The sequence below is a fragment of the Alligator mississippiensis genome, chromosome 4 (assembly GCF_030867095.1).
Source record: "Alligator mississippiensis isolate rAllMis1 chromosome 4, rAllMis1, whole genome shotgun sequence".
NCBI lineage: Eukaryota > Metazoa > Chordata > Crocodylia > Alligatoridae > Alligator > Alligator mississippiensis.
This window is the reverse complement of record NC_081827.1, coordinates 226,564,171-226,591,424: the sequence shown is the minus strand read 5'-3', so window position 1 is coordinate 226,591,424 and position 27,254 is coordinate 226,564,171. Positions and strand designations below refer to the sequence as shown.

Genomic DNA, 27,254 nt, shown 5'->3' with positions numbered 1-27,254 from the left:
TACGTAAGTAATGACCTTTACTTTCAGGTGCAACTCATATTGGTATGGTGAGACCGCTCACTTATCTCAAGAAGTTCACATGCACTTTCACTAAGCCAGGACCTGTAATGAAAATGTCATGATGCTGTTGAAGGCAAATAGTAACAATGCCATTCTACAAATGTGTAAAATTACATACAGAGACTTTGTGCAACTTGAAGAAAGCTACAGAGTCAGTCAATGGCAAAGTACCACTAAACTTGGGAGTCTCAAGCCCCCATTTCCTGCTATGACCACTGCACCACAGCCCATGGTAAAGCTCCATCATTTAAAGTTCTAGATGCAAACAAAGCAAACTGCTGATTGAGCCCATCAAATAAATAATATTCATGACTTCTGGAAACAATTATTCTTTGTAGGGACACAGAAAATTAACAATGAGCTTCCCTAGGTTAGCACCAGGGCAGGACAGGGAGAAGGGACTTTATACTTTTTTATTCTTCATGGTGTACAAGGAATATTGAAAATGTTGATTGTCAGTGATATATACATACACATATGTAGTTAAATCTGACACTAATGAGAGAGAGAAAGCACACACGTGCACTGAAGGCAAGAGACTCAGCTACCTGGAGAACTGTGACAGAGCATATTTGGTGTCTGTCACTTTAATGGTCGAGAGCAGGCAGCCGGCAGGTGCAGGCCAGCCCTGATGAGGTGGCCGTACTAGATCCTGGCTCCCTGGGCTGAGGCAGCAATTTGCTACAAGCAGCCGAAGGAGCAACAACACCCGGCTGTGCTACTACTCATGAAACACCTTGGTGGTAAGGGAGGAACAATGGGGATGGCAGGAGGTTCCACTTTGAGCTATCTGGCACCCCGACTGGCCTGGAGGTGGAGCCAGAGACTGTAAGGGCTGAAGGTCCCTTCGATGCGGAGAACATCACAGCCGAAGATGGTAGGGATCAGCCAGCATGCAGGCTGTTATAAGATCAGAATGGAGCCTGAGAGCTGGACCCAATGAGAGAGACAGCCCAAGAACAGCATCCAGGAGCCCCAATGAAGGAGCTAGACCAGTAGGTAGGCCTGCGTTGGTCTTGGGCATGACCAGAAACTGTACCCCACCTGGTGAGTTTGTAAACGGCCACCAGATCCCCTCTCAGCCTTCTCTTGTAGAGGCTGAATAGATTCAGGCCCTTTAGAGTCTCTTCATAGGGCCTGACCCACTGCCCCTTGACCACGCGAGTGGCCCTCCTCTGGACCCTCACAATACTAGCCACATTCCTCTTGAAGTGCGGCGCCCAGAACTGGACTCAGTACTCCAACTGTGGCCTGTAGATGTACAACAAGGTGCAGTTAGCCTTACTGACCACTTCCTCACATTGGCGGCTCATGTTCATCCTGGACTCAACAATGACTTCAAGATCCCTTTCTGCCACTGTTGACAATTGGGGGGGGGCGGGGGGGGGGTGTTCCCCAGCCCTGTAATAGGTGTATTGCTGGTTCCTTCTCCCTAGATGCAGGAACCTACATTTGTCTACGCTGATTCCATCCTATTCTCATCTGCCCACCTCTGTAACCTGTCTGGATCTAGCTGGATTATGTCCCTCCCCCCTCCAGCATGCCCACCTCACCCCACATCTTGGTGTCATCAGCGAATTTGGACAGCATGCTTTCCACACCCACATCCAGATTGCTGATAAAGATGTTGAACAGTACAAGTTCCAGGACCGAGTCCTAGTGGACTCCACTGCCCACATCCCTCCAGGTTGAAAACAACCCATCCACCACCACTCTCTGGGTACAACCATCTAGCCAATTTGCCACCCATCTGACTGTGTAGGCATCAATGCCGCAGTCACCTAGTTTTTTTAAGAGAATGTGGTGAGAATCAGTGTCAAAGGCCTTCTTAAAATCCAGGAAGACGACATCCATCTCAACACCCTCCCCCAGGGACTTTGTGACCTGATCATAAAAGGAAACCAGGTTAGTCAGGCAGGATCTGCCCTCAATGAACCCATGTTGGTTGCTCCTAAGCATTACCTCCCCTGCTGGGCCCTTGCAGATGTGTTCCTTGATAATTTTCTCAAAGGTCTTCCCAAGGACCGAGGTAAGACTGACTGGCCTATAATTGCCAGGGTCCTCCTTTCTCCCCTTCTTGTAAATGGGGACCACACTGGCCCTTTTCCAATACTTTGGTACCTGGCCAGATCCCCACGAGTGCTCATAAAGCCATTCCAAGGGCCCAACTATGAACCCCGCCAATTTCCTCAGCACCCTCAGGTGAAGAGCATCTGGATCTGCTGATTTAAAACACGTCCAGCCCCTCCAAAAGTTCCCTAACTAGGTTGTCCCTAACCCTAGCCATGGTGGTGCCTCCCCTGGGTCCATCCATAATCCTAGTGGGGGAAATGTCCCAGTCCCTGTTCAAGAATATGGAGGCAAAGGATTCGTTAAAGAGGTCAGCTTTTTCATTTGCTGCAATCACCAGATTGCCAAGTCTGTCCTGTAGGGGCCCCACGTTACCCGGTGCCTTCTTCTTACTCCCTATGTGTTTGAAAAAGAACTTTTTGTTATCCCCAATTCTGGTCACTAGCCCTAGCTCCATCTCTGCCTTGGCCTTCCTAACAGCCTCTCTGAAGTCACAAGCAATAGAGGTGTAATCCTCCTTGGTGATAGCCCCTTGCTTCCACTGTTTATATGCCTCCTTTTCTGCCCTCAGGCATTCCTGGATGTTTTTGCCAAGCCATGGGGGATTTTTAGCACTCCTGCCCACCTTGGTACGCTTTGGGACTGACTCCCTTTGAGCTCAGAGGATTGTCTACTTGAGGAACAACCAGCTGTCTTGGACTCCTATCTCAGTGAAGCTCTGAGACCCCAATGCCTCTCCTACTAATCTTAGCTCATTGAAGTCAGCCCTCCTGAAGTCAAGAACTTTTGCCTTACTACTTGCTTTCACCACCCTGCACTGGATAGCAAATTCCAGCAGGCGATGATCACTGTTGCCCAGGTGGTCGAGTACCCACAGACCCCTCACCAGGTCGTCGTCTGTGGCAACGACCAAGTCCAGTAAGGCATTCCCCCTGGTGGGACTGTGCACCTCCTGGGTTAGTTGGAGGTCCTGTATCCCAACTAGGAACCTATGTGAGAGGTTGGACCTGGCTGACTGCTCCTCCCAGCAGATGTCTAGTTTAGGTCACCCATGACAACCAAATTCCTTGACTTTACAGCCTCTGTGAGCTGACCTGAGAATTCCAGGTCCAGCTCGTTCCCCTTGTGAGGCAGTCTGTAGCAGATGCCCATTATCAAGTCCCTTTCCCCACGACCCCCTTGCATTCTTACCCAGAGTGCCTCAGATTGTCCCTCCTCTGACCCCATCCTGATCATCAAGGACATGTATTGCTCTTTGACATAGAGCAGTACACCCCGCCCTTTTTACCCTGCTCTGTCTCACCTGTACGGCTTGTAGCCCTCCATGTCCACTGTCCAGTCGTCGGTAGAATCCCACCAGGTCTCCGTGAGCCCCACTAGGTCTGGGGTTTTGCTAGCTAGCAGGAGGGCGAGTTCCTCCTGCTTATTCTCCGTGCTTCGAGCATTTGTGTAGAGGCGTTTGAGGCCTCCTGTAGGTGCACGTGCCACCCCCTTGTTCCTAAGCCTAAGTGTTAAAAGCAGTCTGACCTGTTGTGGTCTTTCTGAGTTCTTTGCAACAAAAGAATTGCTCCTTTTTTTTGTTTTGTTTTGTTTTTTTTGTTGTTTTTTTTTTACTACAGAAAAATGAGTGAAAACCAAGAACTGGCATTTTTCCAAAGTGTGCCTAAAGTCTAAACAGGTTAAGAACAAAACAAAACTTTTAATCCTCGATGTTAAAAATACAAGAAGATAAAAACCAAAACAAACCAAACTTTCAGGCCTTATCATAACACAAAATAAAAAACAAGCACATTTGCACATGTAGAGCTCACCTGGGTAGGTCATTGTTTAGCAGAAGAGGGTGGATTGAGTCGTATAGAATTTTAGGGCAAAAAACTTTTTATTGATCCTGGCCATTTTAAGACAATAGCATATTGTTCAGTACTACAGATTTGGAGTGTCATGTAATTATCTCTTCTTCCTCTATGTTTAGCATGGACAATCGCATCAAGATAGCGTCTGACAAAATATCGGTGTCCATAGAAACTGCATGACAGCAAACATAGTCAAAGCTTTTTCATGGCTTTAGTTTCCAAAATCTGTTCAAATGGTTCTAGTACTTCTTATACTACAATGACAAAATTAGATCCTTTGTACAGTCTAATGTTACCACATAGCAAAGATTCTAGGAAATAAACTCTCAAGCAGCAGCAAAATTACGAGACTCGGACCATCCATCAAATCACCAGTTCACAGAAGGTTAGGTCACAAAGCAGGAAGTTAAGAATTCCTGCTTTCTAATCCTACCTCTAACAAAACACTTCTGCCTCAGCTCTCCCTACCTAGGAAATTAGAAAAAGAGAAATAAAGCACATTTGTGTCACAGGGGCATTATGAGGTTTAAGTGATTATTGCAGCTTGTGTTTGTAAAGTGCTTTAAAAATGATTACTTTTTAAGTATTACTTATAGCATTATTGCAATCAAGGAATTATCTCACTATAATGATATTCCATGAATGAAAAGAATTAATTTTATAGGTCAGACTAAAAAATATATTTAAAACAAACACCCACATTTTGCTCATGTAGACAGACAACTCAAAAATAAAAACTGTTAGATCACAAACATGAATAGCCAAACCAGATATGTTGCTGTTCATACCTACATGGCTTATGCTATTAATATCCAACTTCCCTTCAGTGACTTTAGGCTATTTTAAAAATGAAACCTCGTTACCATGGAGACAGTAAGCCGGTCAGCACATCTGCTGAAGAAAGGGATATAAATTTTGAGAGTGTGAATCTTAAAGGCTTAGACTTTTATAAGTCTCTGCCAAAGACTTCATCAAATACACATAAGGGTTGTTGTTAATTTGATTAACTGTCATTTGCAAGATTTCTAACAGAAGCATATTAACCATTATTTTGCACCAATTACTACTAGCAGAGAATGCACCAATGTCTGTACATAGGCATATTGAAGATATGAATCATGTTCCACTTCAATGTGCTGCATTACCCATGTTCATGGAACAGTAAGGACAACCGCTTATTATAAATATCAGATTTCAAAGCTGCATGAAAGGTTGAGGAATGGCTCTGAACACAATGCACAAGATTTTTTTAAACCTGCTATCATGGTTCAAATTGTCCTGTAACTGAAAAAATACCCCAATTAATCTTCTTCTTAAAGGGAAATATTTTATTGAAGATATAATTCAAGTGCTATTTAGTACATTAAGAGCCAGTTAATTTAGCCTCAGAATTAAGCAGGTGGGAATCATTATATCCAATATACAGGTAAAGAAATGGAGGCAGGCAGAGGTAAATTGGTTTACTTAGTATCACACAAAGTTAACAACCGAACCAAGAGGAGAACCCACAGAACAACTATTTTTTGCTCTAACCAAATCTCACAATTTTGTTTTACTGTCGTATCAAATTGTGAAATACCCCTCTGTGCAGGTGAAAAATCAAGGCAGGATACCTGGAGCCACAGGATTTGAGTTGTACTGTGAAAAGGGACACGGCAGTTAGCCAGTGAAGAACAGAAATACATACTCACAGCTGATACCTGTTGCCTGCCACCTGTTACCAACATAAAATCCAGGGAAGCGAAGTCCTACTGTCCTCCAGCCTGTCTTGTAATGGGTTGGTGCCAGGTCCCATCATATTTTTAAAATCAGGCTCACTAATGAATGCAATGTTCAGCATTATTTAAATGTAATCACCCTAACCTCTGTGAACAGGCCTAACACCAACCACTTTCTTTGCATAACCTTTTGCTAGCCACAGCCCTTGCGATTTGTCTCATGAAAGGTCTCAGTCCTTCAGAAAACTGTGACAGTGAGTCCCTACTGCAGTGATTCTCAACCAGAGTGCACTGAGATCCTTTCAAGGGTGATGCAGGGTGTCACAAAATGTTAGCACTGTTCAGTGTATATACAAGCACAATTCACAACATAAACTCACAGATTTCAAACAGGAATTCATAGTGTCAAAAACATTCTGTCCTGCTGTTGTCTTTCCAAGTTCTTTGCAGCAGCAAAATTGATCTATTATTTTCTGGTTGTTAAAAAAAAAAAGTGAACAGTAAGAGCTGGCATTTTCTGAGGGGTGCCTCAAGCCAAATGAGAGAATGCCTTGAGCTTTAAAAGGTTGAGAACCACTGCTCTACTGCATCTAGGCAGGGACACAGGTTCACATTAGCACACCTAACAAAAAGACTAACAACTTACCCTAAAAGAACATGATTTTCAAAGCCTTGTGAGAGATGGAAAATTGGCGTGATTTATCCCAATTTGTTTTTAAACCAGTCACCATATTTACTCAAATCCAATACAAGGCTCTCTTTCCCCCATTCAACATGGGGACATAAAAATGCCTTACTTTGGATCCGAGTACCAAACTAAGGCAGGCAGCTCCTGTGCAAAAAGCCTGGCGGCTCCTACACAGAGCTGTCCCAACGGGCGTGCATCTGACGCAATTTGAAGCAGTGCCACTTCTGCCACGAGAGGGAGACCCTGGCGCATATGTTTTTAGAGTGCACCAGGCTGCAGCTCCTGCACCTCCTCCGCCAGAACTTGCTCCTCAAGTTTTGGCTGCACTATTCCCCACACCTTTTTGTTTATGCACTCCCCATCCATCACCCCACTAAGGCCCAGGACCTCCTAGTCAACCTCCTCCTGGCTCTGGCCAAGCTCACCATCTGGCTATCCAGGTGGGAGACTGGCCAGGAAGGTTCCCAGGGATATAGGGGCATTTTTCCTCGGTGTCCTTCACACACGTCTCTGAGTGGAGCATCGCTGGGCAGTAGCCGCTGGCACTCTAGCTGAGTTTCTGCTCGGTGTCCCCCCAGGGAGCACTTGTTTTGGTCCTATGACCTCTCACGTGCACACCCTGTTCTTTTACGATTTGTCCCCCTTAATTTATTGGATTTTTAAAGGCTCTGGCCACCCAACCAGTGGCGGCCCCCGATTTTTAGTGGGCTAGGCTTACGGCCTTTTTAATTCAAATAGGTTCTGTGCCTCCAGCTCTGGCCGTGACCAGGGCCTGAGTCTGGGTCCAGGGCTTGAGCAAGAGCCACAGTGGCTACCTGCATCACGCTGAGCCAGGGTCAGCTACTGACATCAGTAGTAAAACTGTTGTTGATTTCTATACAATCCAGATTTCCCACACTTCCTGTAGGTGCTTGCGCCATTTATGTACATTGGTTTAAAAAATAAACTTAATAGAAAGTTACACTACTTTAACAAGTTTAAACAAGGCCCAACTTCTTTGGAGCAATGACTGAATTTTTATTCATCTGTCAAATGCTTAATTGCATTTTAAATGCTGCATAAAGAGTAATAATGATCTGTCTAAGGAACGGACATATTCCACGACAGTAAGTTATACTTTAGAAAGCCATGAGTCATACTAGAATTGAGCTCATCCTAGTAAATTACTGAAATGCTCTTTTGTAGATGTATATTTCATTTACCTAATTGGGCCGTGATCCTGAAAAGTACCTGCTTCAACATGCATCTGAGTTGCACACACTTGGTATCTCTCAGAACCAAGCCTGTATGAAGATCAGGATTATCATGAGACACTAAGATCATGAGGCAACACTAACACTGTTCCAAATCTAGAGAATATAGGCCTACAAAACTAATTTAAAGCTAAGAAAGCTGATATATAGCCATACCATAGAACAAAACTATATGGTGCAGATAAAAGCCCTCAATAGACAATTTATATATGAATATATACACACACCGACTACCTATACAGTGTAGCATATGTGTATATAGGCAGGGTATGTTATATTATCTTCCTGAAGAGCCAATATTAGAATTCTGGCCCTTTTAGATGGTACTAGCAGCAAGTACTTTTCTATATCTGGGCTAGCCATCAGAAGTCAATATTCCCCATGCATACACTTAAGGCATTACATTACTGCACAGCCTTCACTCCTAATAGTCTATTACATTACAGCACAGCCCTCAATCCTCATAATTAAGTAGGAGGACTTCAAGGCTTATATCTCATAGCTTATAGCTCAATTCACACATTCAAAAAATAATTTTTGCCATAGGTAAGTAGACCAAAATAGTCAAAGATGACTGGTAACTCCAAGTGCTTTCCTATTCAAGTGGCCACCTTGAGATACCATAAATGGGACTGATTTTTCTGGGTATGAGGTCTCAATGTTTTTTATTATAACAACAACAACAACACATAAATACATACCACTTTAGGGACCTCAAATTTGGAATCTAGACCCAGCAGACATTTTGGCCAAATATGAAGATATCTGCACTTCAATGCAAACATTGATTCACAATCCATCACTATTTATTGGGCGGCCCTGTAGCGAAATAACTATGACCCTGTGTCTGACATCATAATCTACAAAAATATACCATTTTCTGTCCGACTGTCATTATTTGCAGGAAATTTCTGTGCAACTAAAAAGCCAGCCAAATAAGGAATACATTTCTTGTTTTTTTTGTCTTTTCATTTTTCTTCTCACTATATCATATGAAAAAGAATATTAAAAATAGGAGAAAACTAATGGACTGCCAGAGATTCAGTACTACAGTTTTACTGAAGGATCAGGTTTTATTGGGTACCTATACACATGCTCTGGAGTCTGGGGAGGGTGTTTTAATTAGAGCAGCTCTCAGGAGCCACTCTAATGAAATGCCCACAATGTCTCATGTATTTAGAGTCCTGCATTTCAAAATGGCAGTGGGGGCACTCTAACCAAAGTTTGTTCAACGAGCTTTAGTTAAAGTGCTCCTGCCGCCCTTCTGAAACACAGAACGCTGAATACACAAGACACTGCAGCATGCCAGAGCGCTCCAATTAAAACGCTCCAACAGACTCGATTAGACCGCATTGGAGCAGGCTCCATTAATCAGAATACACTGGAACACGTGTAAAAGTACCCATTTTTAGTAATGAAGGACCTTGATTTAGAACAGGGGTTGGCAACTCCCAGCATGGATGCTGGAGCACGCAACCCCAGTCCCTTCCCCACTGTGCACCTCGAGGCATGCATGTAAATGCCACCACTGCCACAGAGCCAGCCTGGTGCTCCAGATCCCATGCAACTGTTTCCAGGCTGCTCACCACCTTCTGCAAGCAGCCTGGACTCTGTGGCGGTGGTGGCAGCTACATGCGTGGGGAGACAGCTGAGAAGAGGCCACGGTTCTGCTGCCAGAAAAAGGATTGGGCCACTTTCTGGCTCCCCTGCAGTCCAGGTCGTGGGGTGTTTTGGCACTTAAATTCAAAAGCATTGCCGACCCCTGATTTAGAAGAACACTTAAGCATCTGCTTATTTTCAAGGAGGTAAGAAATCATAATGTTTAAACACCTGCTTAAGTGTTTTGCTAAATAAAATGAAGCAGATGTATAGGGGATTTGTGAACTAAGGACCACAGTGAAGACACAGGGTCAGATCCTGCAGGACTAAACTACTCAAGTTTCCTACCTCTGTAACTGACACCAGCATCTAACCAACTTTCTCTGCCTCGAGAAGCTTGACACTGCAAACTCGACAAATCACTTCCTGTAAAGGAATCCAGACCGTGACCAGCATCTAGACCTACGTTAGAAAAAAAGGAAACGGCATGATACAGGGATCATGAGGATAAGGATTAAGGTTACACCAAACAGCACTGTGAAGTTACTTTCTGTAGCACAAAACTATCCTTTTTACAGAAATAAATTCATATTTATTACGTTGATGCAGGTGCTCAAATGCTGTGGTAATAAGCCTGGTGTGCTTAGATAAGATCCCATCTATTCTCTGAAGTTGTCCCACTGTAGTGGTACAGTTAAAACATTACTGTCCCCTTAGTACAGACCCATTTACGAGTAGGAGGCAACTTGAAGAGGCAGGCGGCTGATTTTGCAGGCAGATCGCAGGGACAGCCACCATTTTTGAGGCCTCGTCGCACCAGGGTCCCTTCGGACAGGCCGAGGGGTCCCAATGGCCACGCTCCCCACCACTGTCCTTCGTGCAATCCCACCCCTCATCGCATCATAAGCACCCTTTTACCCAATCAGCAGCATGGGGAGGAGGCAGCCTCCATCCTACCTGCCCCCCTTTATGATGGCAGCCCCCCTCACGCCTTGCCCCCAAGTGGCCTGCATGGCTGGGCCCCAGCGGCCCTGGGGACTGCTGGCTCCCACTGGGGGACAAACTTTTTACTTTTAGTAAGTTTTTTGCTCCTGCAGATTTTGTGGACATTGCCCGATTTTGCAATTTTATTTGAAATCTCAAAATGAGTAGGTCTCTATTTATGAGAGTGTACATACAGTTAAGATTTTCTCCCCATAGAGGACTCATACAGGAAAAACAATGTGGTGTTAGTTTACATTTACAATACACGTTGTATCAATCAAAACTATTCTGATTAAATGCACACACACACCCCTTCCAAAAGGAGCTTTCTTGGTACAAAATATGTCCATCAGATCATAAACAGAGCACCTCAAAAATATTCCAAAGAGGTTGCTGTGCGACTCCAGGATCTGGGCAGCCATACCAACACACATTTCAAAGTTTCGCCATCATTTTGTAAAACAGGTATTGAGGCATTCATTTTTCCCCAGCAATTTCTTCTCCAAGTTTTTTCTGGAAAAGTTATTTCTGTATTGTGTTTATACAAAGCTCTCACTGGTGTTCCACCACTGACTTTTCATGCAAAATTATATTAGTCTATGCTCTAGAGAGCTTTCAATGGCTATGGGCACATATCTCTGTAAAAAAGATGAACTACGGCTTCTTTGAACAATTAAGTTAATGGGTATCATTGCAATAAATTATCAGGTGATTAAAAACCCACCATGAGCCCCATTTTAAACTCTGTTTAAAATGGTTCTGTAGGCAAGCTTTTAAGGCACCTTTTTTGTTTTGCAAAATGATGCGTGTCAAAGAAAGAAATACTATTAGAGAGAGTCAGATAATAAAATGATGCCAATCATGAGTAAAGATTATCAATCATATTTTCCTACAGGATCACGCATTATTAGGACACTTGGAAACATAAAAGCTTCGAAAACAATAAATTCTTACTACAGCATTTGCAAAAATTATAAGCGTATGTTTTCAACTGACCTACTTAGTCTCCTGTGCTGTCATGTTGATAATTGACTTTTATCCCCTAAGGGGGTTCTTAAATATAATTGAGCAGCACCTGCCATATAAAGAATAGTTTTATACATTGATTCCTTGGACTTAAATATCCATATTGGACTTAACAGCTTCCGTGCCAGGCTTGGTCACACAGCCTTGGTTATGCCTCAGGATAGAGGGAATGCCTTTAATGTAGTCAAAGGTGAGAAGTGACAGCTAGGAGGCAGTCGCACACGTCATTGTTGTGGCAGCTAGAAGCTCCGTACCACAGGAATCCCCTGCCACGAAACTAATTCTCAAGCAATTTAGCCCACCTTGTGTTTCAAGTTAAACCGCTACTGGTACTTGAAATGGCCACACTGAAGCTAGCTTGATTGTGTCTACACAAATTAGCATTGCACCTTGCCTGCAGTCTAGGCACATGCAGACACATTTAATGCGCTACCTGCGTAATGTTGTAAACACCCATTCATTCTAGCAAAATATGGAGGCAATTCTTATTTAGCAGAAGGAAAAATGGTATCCAAATACTTCTATTAATGCATCATTTACTTAATAATTAGCTCCCTTGGAAAGAACATCCTTCAGTCCAAGAAATCCCAAAGCACTTACAATATCCCTGACCTTACTATAACAGCTTATATGAAGTATACACAATATGCATTAGGATCATTTCACCCTGCAATGATATCCCAGAAGCAGAACGCCACAGCTGTGTCACAATGCACAATAGGACCGGACAAAAAGACTACAAGAATATCATACCTGTTTGAATCTGCAGGCAGAATTTATGTCCGACCCCAAGAAAAACCATGGCCAATATAGCTAGGCTAATACCCTATTCTTACAAAAAGAACTACAGGATCCTTAATGACTAGAGCTTTGAACTCAATATAGCACTACTTACATGCACGAAATAACTCATATGAACTAAGACATTCCAGGCATTTGCTAAGTCTTGATAGAGCAAACCACTTAAGCAGATACTTAAAATTAAGGGCAAGTGTAGTCCACATACTGTACTGAAATTTTAGCACTTCCTTAACTACACAGCAGAACTGAAATGAGATGCACATGTTAATGATGTTCAGTCCTTGCAGGTTATTTTTCCCCTCAGTAAAAGCTCTGAATCACAAGGTAGACTAATTTTTGGAGGGAACGACCTGTTCACTTAATTCTATAAACATTATTCATACTTCCCTAATGATTTTCAGCATATGGGTATTTGCTTCCATCTGTACCTCATTTAATCTATTTCTGTCATTATAACATTTATCATATGTTAAGAAGTAATTATGGGCATAAATTGTCATAATTCCAGGTTCATGATATTGTAAGCAGTGTTTCTGCCATTATTGATGCACATCTAAGACTAAAAGTATTTTACTGACATTTCTCAGTGATAAAAATCTGCAGGGCAGGGAAGGAAAGTTAAACAACCCATTTCAAGTTTACTCAAAACATTATTTGCTGCTACGTTTTTTTTTCATTCAAGAGAAATGCAAACTAAAACAAATAAATGTAACAGAAGAGTGGTTCATCTTGAGAGGCACAAATAGTTGTCAGGTGCGTGTGTGTGGCCCCCCTCCCCCCGTTTTTACACATGCATGTTAGAATGAGAATAATAAAAAAAAACCATAGTTCCACTGGTATGTTCTGGTAACCAATTGCTAATCTTAAAATACTACAGTATTAACATTTAGATTGGATTGTTTTAAACTCTTTTAGGACACTGTACTACAAAGTCTAGTGATACAAGTGAAAAAAAATATATTTTCAAAATTACATGTAATCTGAATAATACTGAACAACCTGTTATAAACACTGAAAATTGGACATTTTCTTGCCTGTGTCCCAACTAACCTAATCTTTATTGGAAGAGGAAAAAAGGTGTGGAGAAAAGTTCACAGTGACTGAGATCACCAAGGTGATATGCCTACAGGTGCTAAATACAGTTAAAGTCCCCCCCACCGTCCATCCCTTCTGTTATAAAAGAAATTGAAAACCAAAGACTAAACATGGAGGCTGAGAATATTCAAAGCCAGTTCCATTAAAGCACAAAAGAAACAACCAAAATGTCTTTCTGCAAAGGAAACACTATCTCGAGAACGGCATTGCTGTATGGGAAGGAACATATTATAGTAACATTCACAGGAAAAAGTAATGTGATGCTTTCCTAAACACCTGTCTAACTTCAAATCATCCACATACTCTTTTTCAGTGATGGGTGGGAGGCACTCCATGAGATATTGTTGTTGCTGAACTCATGCAGTTCAGATGAAAGCTTCTTGTTGTCTTTATGAACTATTGAATTTTCCACCATCTAAAGGACTCTCAAGTAAACTTGCACAATTTTTGTTTTGTTTTGGTTTTTTTTTTGGTTTTTTTTTTTTTATCTTTAGGGTCTGTAATATCCTGTTAGTAGGCAACATCACTTTTTTTCTCAGTCTGTTCTTCCATTTGACAAATCCAGATTCTTGCATTGATTTATTTTGCTGCACTTTGAACAGAGTTAAAGTTATACTTATGTAACAGCTTCAACCTATGTAGCACCTCATTGTGCCAAGACATATTGGACACTGGTGCAGGAACAGCAACTGTGTCAGCACAGTTCTGGGAATAGTGTGCATTACTTTATCTGCTACCACAGCTTTCACTACTGCACAGCTGGCAGCAAAAGCACAAATCATTGTCTAGGGGACCAGGAAGAATAGCTGCATTTCTGGGGAGAGGAAAAGCTAATGGCAACTAACTCATATATATGTAAAGAGAAATGAACAGCCTGAGCTTGATTTTCCAAACAGCATACTATATAAAAATCTGCAGTGATCATATGATTGGCCGGTAAGGAAGGCATTAATGGGCTATTTAAACCTGAATATTTCCTATTGCAAGGCCACAGAGATGTATGCAACTGTGGCAATTAAGCATGTAAATTAGGAGCACTATTCCTACATTTTATGTCCTTGTGACAACATATTGAGCAAAATTCACAGATTTCATTGGAATTTGACAGGCTGCACCATGAGCACTTATGTATGGCCTTGAACTTGCAACTTCTAAGCTGTCAACTGTGCACACTGGTGCCCACGCCACCCCAGCCCTCAGGAGCACTATCATACATGCAATCTAAAACTAAGCACATGTAAAGTTTTGTGGAAAACAAAATAGATGCAAAACAAATTATGCTCCTTCTCCATGCAGGACCAAAATTTAGTACCCCCTGCACACAAACTTCTCAGTGAAATCACTTAGTCTTGGGTGTGCAAGAGATACAAACTATTATCAATTACAAGGAAAATCACAATGCCAAGCCTTAAATATTTGACAGTGGCCCTTTAATAACACAGGTATACATTTTTGGTAGGACACTAGAGCAGGAGTCAGCATTGTTTTCAGGCAGCAAGCCAGGATGACCCAGTGCAGATCAAACATGCTGGTACTAGGACCTGGCTCCCACCACCTCTGTCAGCACAGCACAGGCAAAGCCCCCACACTCCACTGGCCCAATCCAAGAGCTCCACAGGCTGGATCTAGCCCCCAGACCATAACCATGAGCAGAGAGAGTTTCTCTAACTGGCCTCCACGAGATCACAGACTAATAGCTATTTAGATGAACTGTAGTACAGCAAGCACCGAACATGAGAAAATGAATACATTGCAAAGCACGGGGAACATTTCAGCACATTTGGAACACAAATAAGATGTCAGATGCAATAAAACTCAAATATGACAACAAGGTAGTTAGGGCCCGACTAAAAACATTTACTCATGCAAATAGACCTACCAGTTTCCACTGGGCCCTTGTGTAAGCAGTACACGTGAGCAAGGTTTTGCAAGATCAGCCACAGAAGATTTAATCCTGCAAGTTGAGGACTTTTGAGAAACTGTGTGCCCTGAATTCCCCTCTAGAAGTCTAACAGTAAGGAAGAATGTTCTGCACCTTCCAGGGTCAGACCTCAGATCCCTTGCAGTGCAACAAAGTGACAACAAGTAAAATGCAGTCTTACTCCTACAGACAGTGCTTTGACACTTCATTGGAAATCCATCACTTTAAAGGACATATCAGAGAGTCTACAAAATTATTTCTGACAGCTACAGGAAGTGCCCACAGCCCTTCTGCAAGACTTGCAGAACTAGCACAGTCCATGAACACAGACCAAAACTAGATTCAGATCTATTAATGTTTTATTGCAAGTCAAATCTATTTGGCTTCAGGTTACATTAAGCTTCATATTCTTTTTACTCCTTTGTGCTCCCTTGACTTCTCCTCATGTCCAGCAAAATGAGAACTGCCAATGTGAAACTGCCAGGAGCCTGCACATGCAGTTATAGTGAAAATAAAATAGCACAAAGCCATTGTAAATGATGACTCGCTTTGGGCATTTATTTCCCCTTTGTCCATTACACCAATATAATTCACTCCCTCAACAACCTTTACAACAGGACAGTTACGTGAAGATGCCCAAATTATTCAGAGGCCCAGTCCTGCTTTCCTTATCGTCCCCAAAATCCCACTAGCAGCATGGAGAGCTTCTGCTGTGCAAAAAGGGCAGGCACAGACCCCCAGTCAAGTGAACTCTTTAGGCATAAACAAAGAATGAACAACCCCTCAAAATATTTACATTTCATAGTTTATATTTAAAACAATGACTTATACAAACATCACATAAGAAATTATGCCAGAGCTTCAGTCAGAGTACAGATGATCTCTGTTTTATCCAGGGAAAGCTAGTAGCCAAAAACATAACTTGGGAATTAGAAGGGGAAGGGTAGCTGTTACAAGGTTGACTTTACCTAAACCACTGGTGCCAAAGGCAGGAGGAGAAGGAAAGGTGTTTTAGGCTCCCCTATACTAAATGCATGGCAATCATTTGGTTCCTTCTGGTTTGTGTTAAAAACTCAGCTCCTGGAATCAAGTGATTACCTGAAAGTTGAAAGTCTCAGGATTCATTTTTTTTTAAACAAATGTGTTTCTAGTCCTCCTAGTTACAGAGAACTACTTGAATAATGTGTCCCAAATATAACCTAATAGCTCAAGACCCAGAAGACCACATTACATCTTTATATACATCAGGTTTTCAAACCGGTCTCAAAACGTTATGAGCACTTCAGGCTGACAATACGCCACAAGTTTTGAGCCTAATCCACAAGTCGGCCCCACCCTGAGGCTCTGAGTGCTCAGCTCCAATTTCTGGTTGAGGTGCACACACAGCGAGGTGTTAGCTCCTACCAACGAAACGCTTAGGCCCTAAACCTACAATGGGACCCGAGGGTGCCCTAAACGCACAGGCAGAAAGGTTCAAAATACAGTGCAAGAATCTGAGAGCATGAAAAATATTAATAAAAAAAAAGAAAACCAACAGACTCCAGTACATAAATCCAGCACTGTTTTCCAAGTTTGTTTTGAGGCCAAAAAACCCCCTAAAAAGCCCTGCACCAGCAACTGAAAATTAAGTTGCAAGAAAATCCGGACAAAAATGTCTACCACTGCTTTAAAAAATGTCCCCAGTGACAGATGAAGCCGAGCGTATAATGCAATGGCTTGTAGCCTCCATAAAAGGACTTTTTATTTTTTCCTGAAGAGAACAATAAAAGACCAAAAGCCTCTTGATGCCCATTTCTAAACCCTTGGGTTTGGGACCCAGTCAGACGTGCCGCTGTTTGGCAGAGCGGGTGCGGGGCGAGAGAGGCGTTTTGCACGGGGCTCCGCGGACACGCGCGACGCGGCCCCCCAGCCCCAGCCGAGGCGAGCCGCGCAGGAAGCCCGGCGGGGTCTCGCACGCGGCCCCGACGTGCCCGGGCCCGGCGACACCCGCGAGTGCCCGGCCGGGGTCGGCGCGGCGCGAGCCCCTCGGGCCCCGGCGGTGCAGCGGGCGGGCCACACACGTGCGCCGCCTCCCGCCGCCGCGCTGCACCGCGCCCGCCCGGCCCGGCCCGGCCCGGCCCTACCTGGCGGAGGATGAAGCTGGTGGACGTGGTGCTGCCGTCGGAGCGCTTGAGCCGGCTGCGCCGGGTGGCCGTGCCTCGCGTCACCTGCGCCCGCCATGCGGGGACGGGGGAGAGAGGGGAAGAGGTCGAGTCACAAGGGCCGCGCGCGGGCAGCTCGCGCCCGAGGGGACGGGGACGGGGATGGGGACGGGAGCCCTCGCCCCCCGCGGCCCCGCGCAGCACCCACCGCAGCCATCGGAGCGAGGAGCAGCGGAGCCCGCGATGCAGCCGGCGGCTCGGTCCCTGCAGCGCGGAGTCTGCACAGCTGGGCGCTGCCTCCGCCCGCCCGCCTGCCCGCCTGCCTGCCACGGGGGCCGGGGCCGGCTCAGGCACCTGCAGGGCGGGTCGGGGCGTCTCGGGGGAGCGGAGCGGGAAGTTTCCCCGCCGGCCCCGGGCGCAGCCAGGAGAGGGCAGGGGCCGTGGGCGGCTGGAGGCGGTGCCCGCCCCGCCCGCCTGCCCGCAGGTGCCGGGGCGGCCGCGGGAGTTGTGGAGAGGCCCCGGGGCTGTGGTGGGGGTGGGCGGCACGAGGCGGAGGAGCAGGAGTCCGAGCCGCCCGGGGTGGGCAGGGCCCCCACGCAGCGCAGCTGGCCGGGGGTGGGGCGCAGGGAGGGGAAAGAAAAAAAATCAAGGTTTTTTTTGAAAGCTCGGTGTTCAAAGCCTGGCTGCAGGTTCTGTATTAGCTCGCGCTTGGCTCCGAGGGCGGGTCAGGCCGATGCCCGCGGGAAGGACGGTGATGTAGACTACGGGCAAGCGCGCCTTGGTGAAGCAGAAGGGGCCCGGGGCAGCGCAAAATGGGGCATCACGTTTGAGGAGCCGGGATAACGTTTTCCCCAGCAAGAGTTAAGGCTGCTGCGTGATAACCTCTCTCTGAGTCATGAAGGGCACTGTGATGTTTAAAGCACTTTTTTTTTTTTTTTTTTTAATCTAGGCCATTGGACCCTTTCTGCAATTCCCTTGTGTTGCAGAATAGCGCAGGAAGGAGACTAGCCAAGCCACTGTTTCCAGGAGGCTGTGTTCAGAGAGAAGTTTTGGCATACAAGTTTTCTATGTGAAAAGGGGGCTACGGGAGGAAAACAGTTGTGTGCAAATCATGCCGAGACGGTGAGGTGCAAGACACCTGGATCTGGGCTAGTCCTGAGGCTGTCACAAACAGAAGTGGCTGTGTGGTGTTTGTTACCTCTCTGCCCTGGGGAAAGAAACAGCGTCTGACCAGCATCCTCATTCTTGCTCCAGACAAGTTGACCAGCAAGGGCCCCAGAATTGCTGCAACTGGCAAAAAAAAAGCATCAATATATTCAACAATAGCACTAATGAAGCCCAGCTGGATCCTGCACACATTAGATGATATTGCACCTCTCTGACCTGCCTGTACATAGGTAAGGTTGTGTGTGTACTCTGGGCTGTGAAGGGCCCACATCTAACAAAAAGCGAGGATCTGGGTGGTTCAGATGAAAGCTAGTGCACAGTAGTAGCAGACATCTTTGTGAAGACACTGGGCTCCTGAAGCTACTCAGAAGCTCAAATCATTCTGTAAACACTTTTGTGGCATTAATGACCACTACATAAAAATTCTGTCATTTTTTTTTCAGTTGCTCAGAGTCCCCAAACATTTTGCTGTCTCAGGCCAGTTTGCCTGCCCCTCCATAGAACTGCAATGACCTTGTGGCTTTGAAGGTCAGTTTTGCAAGGCAGTAAAAGCAATATGCTATATTGTGTAATTTGAGTTTATGGGGAACATGCAGTTTGGTATAGAGAACCAAAATGGAACATCTTGTTTAAAGGCATGCTGGTAATTGACTACATAGCACAGCTACATTTAAGAGGCTTGCTTGCTGTGAGACTGGGTAGTAAACTCAAAATTAGTAGGACAAATGACTGCCTCTGGTTTTTGGAGGCAGGAGTACGAGCAGCTGGAGAAGTTAGTAAGAGTGAGTAGCAGATGATGTGACCACAAATAAATTGGACACAAAGGAAATATTCATATTGAACCTACATAGGCAGCAACATTAAAAAAACATAATTTTCTGTAATTACATATAGGATGCAAGGCAGATTAATAGGACAATACGCTAGGGCTACTATTGGCGATTGAATTTCTGATGACATTACTAAATCATTCTATCTTCTGGTTCAAGTTAATCCCTGGATGCTTTAATGGAATGAATCGTATTTCAAATAGCCTCAGTATGCTCGACCATGTTAACACTCAAATTCCAATCACTGGAACTTAATCCACCGTGAATTCCTAACTGTCAACAACTCTGTAAATCAGTATTAGGGTAACTCCTTCCCATTCATCATTCTCTATTGAACACTGACTTTTAGTCTTATTTACATGCCCTAACCAATCAAGTGTCTGCATGCAAACTCCCAGAGCCACCTCTAGTTTAAGATTTTCTTTTTAATTTGGCACTGGGGGAGGGGGTCAGTCCTTTTCACTTTATACAGAGCAGTTTTGTCTTTGCCTGTAATGGTTGTGTCTGTGAAGCATAAACTTGAATAAGATGCATGTCACCTGGATGTAAAGAAAGAACAGAGATTAACTGAGATACTAAGATTCTAACAATGGTGCTCAATCTTCTGGCTCCAAGGACCAAATGAATGGCTTAGGGCTGGTGCCAGTGTCCTGGATATGGCCACAAAGCAATACCCACACATGGGACTATGTCATCTGGTCCCTGGTGGCGTGGGAGTAGTGTTAATTGCAATGGTTCTGGAAGCCACAGCAATTAACACTGCCAGCCTCCTCCTGTTGCCACATTTCTAGACTCATAGGGCCCCCTGGAGCCCTTAATGACACGGCCCCTGTGGGCCAGATTTGGTCGAGAGGTTGAGCACCACTGCTCTAACAAACTTCATCATCAGGCTGAAGTATTAAGGCCTATAGCCAAGAGTATAGCATGAATAGTGTATGCAATGGAAAGACAGATGGGGGAAAAAAAACTAATATGAATGCATCTCCAAGCTACAAAGTAGATGATAGATTTACTTGTAACTAATTACAAATTAAAAGCGAATATAAACAAATAGTTGATGCTTTATCCTTATATAATACTAGCCAATTGCCCATCAAGAATGATGGGGGCAGAGGGGAGGAAGCTGGGATGGAGTGCTGCCACCTAATGCCCCATGCTGCTGCTGTTCTGCCTCTTGCAGGGAGCCAATCGGCTCCCCCACCCTGTCCAGTCCTTGGCACAGCTTCCGAATCATGGCAGCACTCTCCCCTATGCCTGGAGCACTCTGATTAGCTGTTTCTGTCAGCCAGTCAGAGTGCTAATAAAGTGTTACAGACAGACAGACTTAGGCTTTTATAATATTAGAATGATTGATCAGCTTGCACTGTGCACTTTGAGAATACGTTTCAGATGGTTTATCCAATTTAAGAATGTCAAACTAAACGTAGGTAGATACGTTTCATTTGCACCTAATTTTGACATACCACCATTTATTTACGTAACTGATAGAAATTTGCTCTCTTCTAAAACATTTTTTTTTTAAATCATGAATCTGAAAGCATTTTGTTCTTGCATGAATATCTGGATCTTAACTACACTACACTCTGATTTCAGGCTTGGATAGGTTAAGGTATGAATGCAGAGCCTCCAGACTGTCACCAGTCCATTAGCCCACTGTAACCCACTGAATCTCAAACCGATTTGAAACAAAAATCTAACTAATTAAAACATGCTCAGTTGTAATATTACGTAGCACTTCCAATGCATCTACTGAAGAACATTACCTTAAAACATCTAAGATACGGCAATATGATTTCAAATTTTCAGAGGAATAAAATCAAAATGGAGATTGAGCAGTTTGTTCAAAGTTACATAGGAATTCCAGGGAAGGCTTGAAAATAGGACCTGGGTTCCCTGCTTCCCACTCATGTGCTTAAGAACATTAACACCTCCTACAGAAGTGAAAAAAGAAAACATATATGCAAGCTTATTTGCTTCTAGACCAATTATTTACACATATAGTAATGCTGCTGAAAAGCATGGGTTTCTCCAGCTAAGCCATTATTGGCTGTATAGTCTTATCAGAACTGACAGGGAGAAAGGAGAGAAAAACAAGTGTTGTACATCTGGAAGCAGAACTCGTGGTAGAGGTAATATCTTTTATTAGACCAACTATATTTGCAAAAAAAAAAAAAAAAAAAAGAAAGAAAGAAAGACAAAAAAGTTCATTTGCAAGCTTTCCAGCACTTTCACCCTTCCTCAGGCACAGGAAAATGCAAAGATTGTAAAATTTCTCCTAGGTGGAAATGAAAATTCATATTTCACAAGACAGCTGAAGGTATTGTAAGATCCCCTGGCTGAAATAGTTCACTTTGTGCAAATTAAGCTCAGATAAGTTAGAATAGTCTGTTTACTTCCATGCAGATCTGGAAATATATTTCTGTTAAATGTGACAGTTTCAATTATATTTACAGGTTTAACTCGTAATCCTGCCACCTTTCATCCAGTCAATGGGCAATATGAATTTTTAACAAAGATTAGTCACTGGAAGACTATTTCTCATACCTGATTGAAGAAAACTGGCAAATGGATCAGTGTTTAAACGAAGTCAAACAGAAACCAAGACAACATTCCACAGTCTTTTCACCTTGGAGAGTACCTTTTTAGTCAGTAGGGATTATCTTTATGTTTTATATGACTAAGGCACAGATTATTTTCACGTATATGACTAGGATGCAGATTGTTTTCATCCCTAGTTTTGTTAACTTTATATTTTGAATAATATCCAGAAGTGCAGCAGGCTGAGGGGGGAGGGACTCTCTTGTAATGTTTCCCAATTTTTGCCAAAAAAAACTTATACCCTACAGATATCTGGTAAAAAAAAGTATCATCAGATCAGTTTTATCCATTAAGCTCACAAGTAGTAGATAATGGAATTCCTTGAATGAAATTAGGCAGCCTAACTCCTAGATCAAAGAAACATGAGCAAGAACTGAATAGCATTAATCCCAAAGTCTAAAAATTAAGTGTTTAAAATGTTTTGAATTAATCTAAATACAAAAGGATTCTTAAATTAAATCTTAATATGATTCTGGCTGGCTGACTTCCCACCCATGTCTATTCATAAGCATAACAGGGCAGCTCTGCACCCTGGGCAGCGATTGTTTTTGCACCCTCCCCCTCCTCCTCCTCAAAGGTAGCACCTGAAGCCACTGCCCCAGTTGCATCCTCTCAGTAATGCAACTGATGTGTTGTTCAGGAAATGAAGATAGTAAGGAGTTGTTCAAATTTTATTAGTTTATAACCAATTAGCTCATTTGTTTAGAGCACAGCCCTAACACCACCAAGGTTGTAGGTTCAATCCCTGAATAAAGCAAGGCAACCTTTCCTGCCTCAGGCAGGGGGGTGGACTAGATGACCTTGTCCCTTCCAGCCCTACTTCTTCTCTATGATTCACTTCCACTGTTTTTAGTCATCTCACCGAGAATACATGGTTTGAAAGGTTGATTTTCTCTGAAATGAAAAATCTTTGAAAACTGTTCTTTTGCTATTAGGTTTGGAAAATGCTGGCTTTTACAAGACTTAACTATGGGTCTAAAACTAGTTACACACCATTCCATAAAAGTTAAAGTGACTCAACATAAATAATGCAAAACAATGACACAGTTTAAGAATGAATCACAGGAACTGATTTCAGGTGTTTTGGACCTATGACTTCACTTTTTAAAATGTATGACAATGGCTTTTCCCCTTCTGGTCTCAGCTAACAATCTCCTTTTGGTTAGATGGTTACCAGAAGTGCTCTAAATCAATGTTCCATTAGTTACAGTAAGATACTCGGGTCTTTTCAGGTTGTACATTTTAAAAATTAAGTGTGGTATAGTTATATATAGCGGACTATCAATATATGAAAAATTAACATCCTTTGTAAATAAGACTGTTGATTATTCTCCTCATCCTAACATGGATTTAACATCCATTTTGTAGAGAGAGCTCTCTCTATCCATAGGTATACATTTTTGTCAATGTATAGCTATGCTATATATGCTTACAAAAACCAATAGAGTGAATCAAAGAGGCACAAGTTACATAGTTCTGGTAAGTAATTTTAAAACAGAAAACTCTCTACTAGCACAGATTAAAACAAGTTCCTTTTATTCACACAAGGCAGTGCAAACATATGGTTACTCCAATGGAAGAAATCCCCTATTTTTAGTACTGCAAATTCAAAAAAACATCATTATCCATTAACTGCAGTCACCCTCTCCTCCAGTATATTTTACCTTTGATAAACATATCTACCCTTCAATTTAAAGTGAGACAAAATAGAAGCAGTGAGAGCTTAATTTGGAATGTGAGATCAGAGAACACATTCAGACATGCCATGCCACGGGAGCAGATCATTAGCTGGGAAAGATGTCATAATTCCATTGAAGTGAATGAGACTATGGCAGTTTATACCAACTGAGACTGTGCCTATATCTTTTCTTCCCTTCCTATATTCATCTTCTAAAAATATGTTAATGTAGTGTTGTTTCATGTACAATTAATCTAGTAAGTGTAGAAATAAGAGACTCAGTTTTACTCACTAGATATACAGAAACCAATCCTGCTTGTGTTTCATTACTGAGCTGTACTTTTTAGTATAGATGCATAGCTATAAGACAAGAAGAATGCTCTTATAGGAGAACACAGTTCCAACAAAGGATGGAGCTGAAATCATATCCACCACTTTTTGCTGAAAAGACAACTTTTCACTGAATCACAATAGTCCAGAGGATACTATGAATATGAAAATATAATCCTAATGAAATAAACAAAAACATGTTTTTTAAAATTTTAACAATTACATTACTGATTTTATTTTTCAATGTCCATAGTTTAAAAACAGACAAGATGTTTGTCAATGCAGGCTCTTGGAAACAGTCATTCATAAAGCATGTCCGTGCATAACAGTCAATCGAAAGTGACATTTCTTATTCCAGGGTTTTTTCTTAGGTTTCCAAAACTCATACTAGAAGAAAGCTTATCCTGTATTAATATCTTCAACATCAATAAAACAAATAGTACAATAAAATTCTCATTATAAAGTTGAATAGTTTTTCTATTTTAAACATTAAGGATTTATTTGAAAAAGCAGACGTTCTCTATTATTTACCCCGGTATAAAACAGTAGGTATAAACCTAATGTAGAAATCCGAAGTTAGATAGATCCTTTGGCAGTATATTTAGTTACAATCAGGCCTTAAAAATAAATATGATAATGTTTTGAAGTACGAAGAGAAAAAGTGATCCCATTAACACCAAACCCTCTAAATACACCATTTTAATGACAAAAATCAAAATATTTTACACTATCTACAAATTGCATAAATGCATCAAAGAATTAGGCTTACAAGAAATGACGGGATGCCAAATCCTGCAATATAAAATTTCAGGTTTATTTATAGAGTGAATGTATATGTCATAATGTGCATAAATCCTCAGACAAATGAGTATATACACTATTTATATTAAGAACTAAATTTGAATCAAACATTAATCCAGTAACTGGTCAATGCTTGTCATCCCAATTTAAGATACTGGACAATATTTATGATGGATCAGAGCCTATAAATCAAACAAAAACTTACCTGTATATTTTACTAACAAATGTGATTGATTCTACATAAATGTTAGTAGGGTTAAATTTGATTCAATATATTTTTTACTAGAACAAGTCCTTGCATAAAGAATTTCCAAATGGTTAGAAATCCTTAAAAAATAAAAATCAGCATTTCAAATGAATTTGTGATATTTTTTTTAAAAAGGAATCAAGGAATGTGTTATCAAAACACGGATATGATGCCAACTAAAGTAGTTTTTATTAAACAGCTTCAAGTGAAAATTAAATGCCAAAAAATTTGCAAAAGTTATGCACACTTGGAATTTGTACCATTCAAAGAACAATTACCAAACACTTTGTTCTAATATGAAGCCACAATTGAACAAAATCATACTACTGAATCAATTTAGTAACAGTACAAGAAATGGAGGTGGCACTGAATTGAGCGTACATTTTATTTTGGGAGAACACTAGTAGGATCTACAGTGTAATAGTTTTCATTTGATAGAAAAATTATACACCATAACATTCATATGCAGAAATGCTTTCAACAATTCCATGCATTTAATCGGATGGTTTTATCCAAGTGCTTTCGTCCATTATTTTCCTCAGTCTAAAGATAAGCCATTCATAAAGTTAAAATATTTATAAATATGATTACATTACTGAGCTGATTAAGTAGGTGGGAAGAGAGCGATGTTCAGATTTCCAAAGTAAAAACAATAAAAGGAAAGAAGTCCTGTATTCGTGAAAAAATATCCAACTCTTCTAGTTCTTCTACCCTTTACAAAAGCTACCCATTAAAAAGTGCAGGAAAATGTCTTCAGATTTTTTATCTACTGAATGCTACAGTTCCACAAGTACAAAGCAGTTCCTTTTCATTTCAACATGTACCCTATTCTTTATGCATAAAGAAAATATAATTCCACCACCCAGAACACATCCCCTGTTTTTACACAGCGGTCTAAACTAATGTTTTCAAGTGGTGTAAGAGCTTTTCCATTACTAGATTGATATTTATTCCAGACAAGTGACTGACAGCTGGGGTTAGGAGGGGAATCAAAGGTAGCAAGAGTTCCCTGGTCTGTAAAGATAATTCTGCTCCTGGGGGTCTTCTCCACCTTACCATTATTTGAGAGGAAAACAAAGCAGACCTTCATAGTCCCTCAATACAAGCATTTTGGTGCCTATTCCTTACCCATTCCTAAACCACCACAAAGGAGAGAGATCACAGTTTCCTGGCTAGGTAACTTGCAACCACAGAGTGCTTCAGTTTGCAGCTGCCCCTGCCTGCCCTTCTGAAACATCTGATGCTTAAAGTATAAACTCCTATAGAGAAGTAGTGAAACAGCTCCCTAACAAAACAACACCTGGTGGAGGAAAGAGGAGACCTCCAGAGCTCCAAATCCAGTCTGGCTATAATATAGAAGAAAATCTTAACACTTTTCATTTTTGTATTTACGTGGTCCTCATTGCCATGTCTTCAAAACAATTACCTCTTCGAGTTCACATTTGCTTTACCATGCAATTGTTCTGGGTATGTAATACAATCCACACAGTAGAGCTGACAATGGTGCAAACAAGACTACAACGCGTCTAAATAAAAAAACACCACCTAAATGAAGGTTTCCCTAAGTCAATGAGATGGAAAAAATGCAAAAGGGTAACAGACAAAGCAACAAAGAACTAGATTTTAAAACAACCTCAATTTTTCAGAAACATACTGAAAAAAAGAATCAATTCTCTTTTGGACAATCTATTACTTAATTTTAGATTTGAAAGTGACGCTTCAAGAGATTGAAGGGAGTGTTTTAGTTGATTGATACTCACTTTGGGTTTGAAATAATAAACTTTAGTTAGTTAATCTAGCTCAAATCATGTCTAGGGCGATTCTGAACAAAAAAGTCAAACAAAGTATGTTTTACTTTGCATAATAAACACAAGTTGGGTTGTTGAAAATACACTTTGAGATCAATGACAGGCAGTCATAAATCATTAGGTTCAGCAACATTTAGAAACTCTTTCAGAAATATAAGCCTAGTTTGTTTTCAAAGGAGAGGCTGTTGATGGTAATTTGTTTGTGGCGGCAGAACTGAAGGAGCGGAAACTGCAATAGGGTAGCCTGTTCCTTGAGGCAAACTAGACGTAGTGTTCTGGTAAGCTGACATATCCACCGACATTCCCATCTGCTGGGTGTAAGCAGCTTGACTGGTAGCTGACTGAAGGCCAGAGTTCTGGTTCATATATGTGGGGTTCGACACAGAATCTGGTCCAGCACTACAAGAGGGAAAAAAAGAAGAGGAAAAAAAATCTCATCGGAACAAGCTACACTGAAAATGTAACTAATATATAAATTTGCTCATAATGATCACGTTGGTGCACAATGGATGTGCATGTTTCCAAAGTAATAAAAAGCAGTATTTTCATATTCATTCCAATCTTCTTCTTCCCCACTCCTTGCCTC

The 27,254-nt window shown here is 42.1% G+C and overlaps 2 protein-coding genes and 1 long non-coding RNA gene across 6 annotated transcripts in view; 1 reads left to right on the top strand and 2 right to left on the bottom strand.

Moving 5' to 3' along the window:
* CACNB4 (calcium voltage-gated channel auxiliary subunit beta 4) overlaps nucleotides 1-18,166 on the bottom strand; it is a 272,823-nt gene extending 254,657 nt beyond the window's left edge. For both annotated transcript variants that reach the window (XR_009462116.1, XM_019480423.2), the window contains exons 1-2: nucleotides 17,418-18,166; nucleotides 17,192-17,275 (exon numbers count right to left, since the gene is read on the bottom strand). Coding sequence is in view for 1 of the 2 variants with exons in the window: in XM_019480423.2 (XP_019335968.1) it covers nucleotides 17,192-17,275; nucleotides 17,418-17,426 (93 nt within the window). In the remaining variant the exon portion in view is untranslated. The remainder of the gene's footprint in view (nucleotides 1-17,191; nucleotides 17,276-17,417) is intronic.
* On the top strand, nucleotides 17,244-25,526 carry LOC109281406 (uncharacterized). The gene is made up of 3 exons (XR_002088045.2): nucleotides 17,244-17,315; nucleotides 18,159-18,606; nucleotides 21,660-25,526. It is a non-coding gene; the product is annotated as an uncharacterized LOC109281406 (long non-coding RNA).
* STAM2 (signal transducing adaptor molecule 2) overlaps nucleotides 25,028-27,254 on the bottom strand; it is a 37,128-nt gene continuing 34,901 nt past the window's right edge. For all 3 annotated transcript variants that reach the window (XM_006260420.4, XM_006260419.4, XM_014599523.3), the window contains one exon: nucleotides 25,028-27,067. In XM_006260420.4, the coding sequence (XP_006260482.1) occupies nucleotides 26,839-27,067 (229 nt within the window). In that variant the 3' untranslated portion in view covers nucleotides 25,028-26,838. The remainder of the gene's footprint in view (nucleotides 27,068-27,254) is intronic.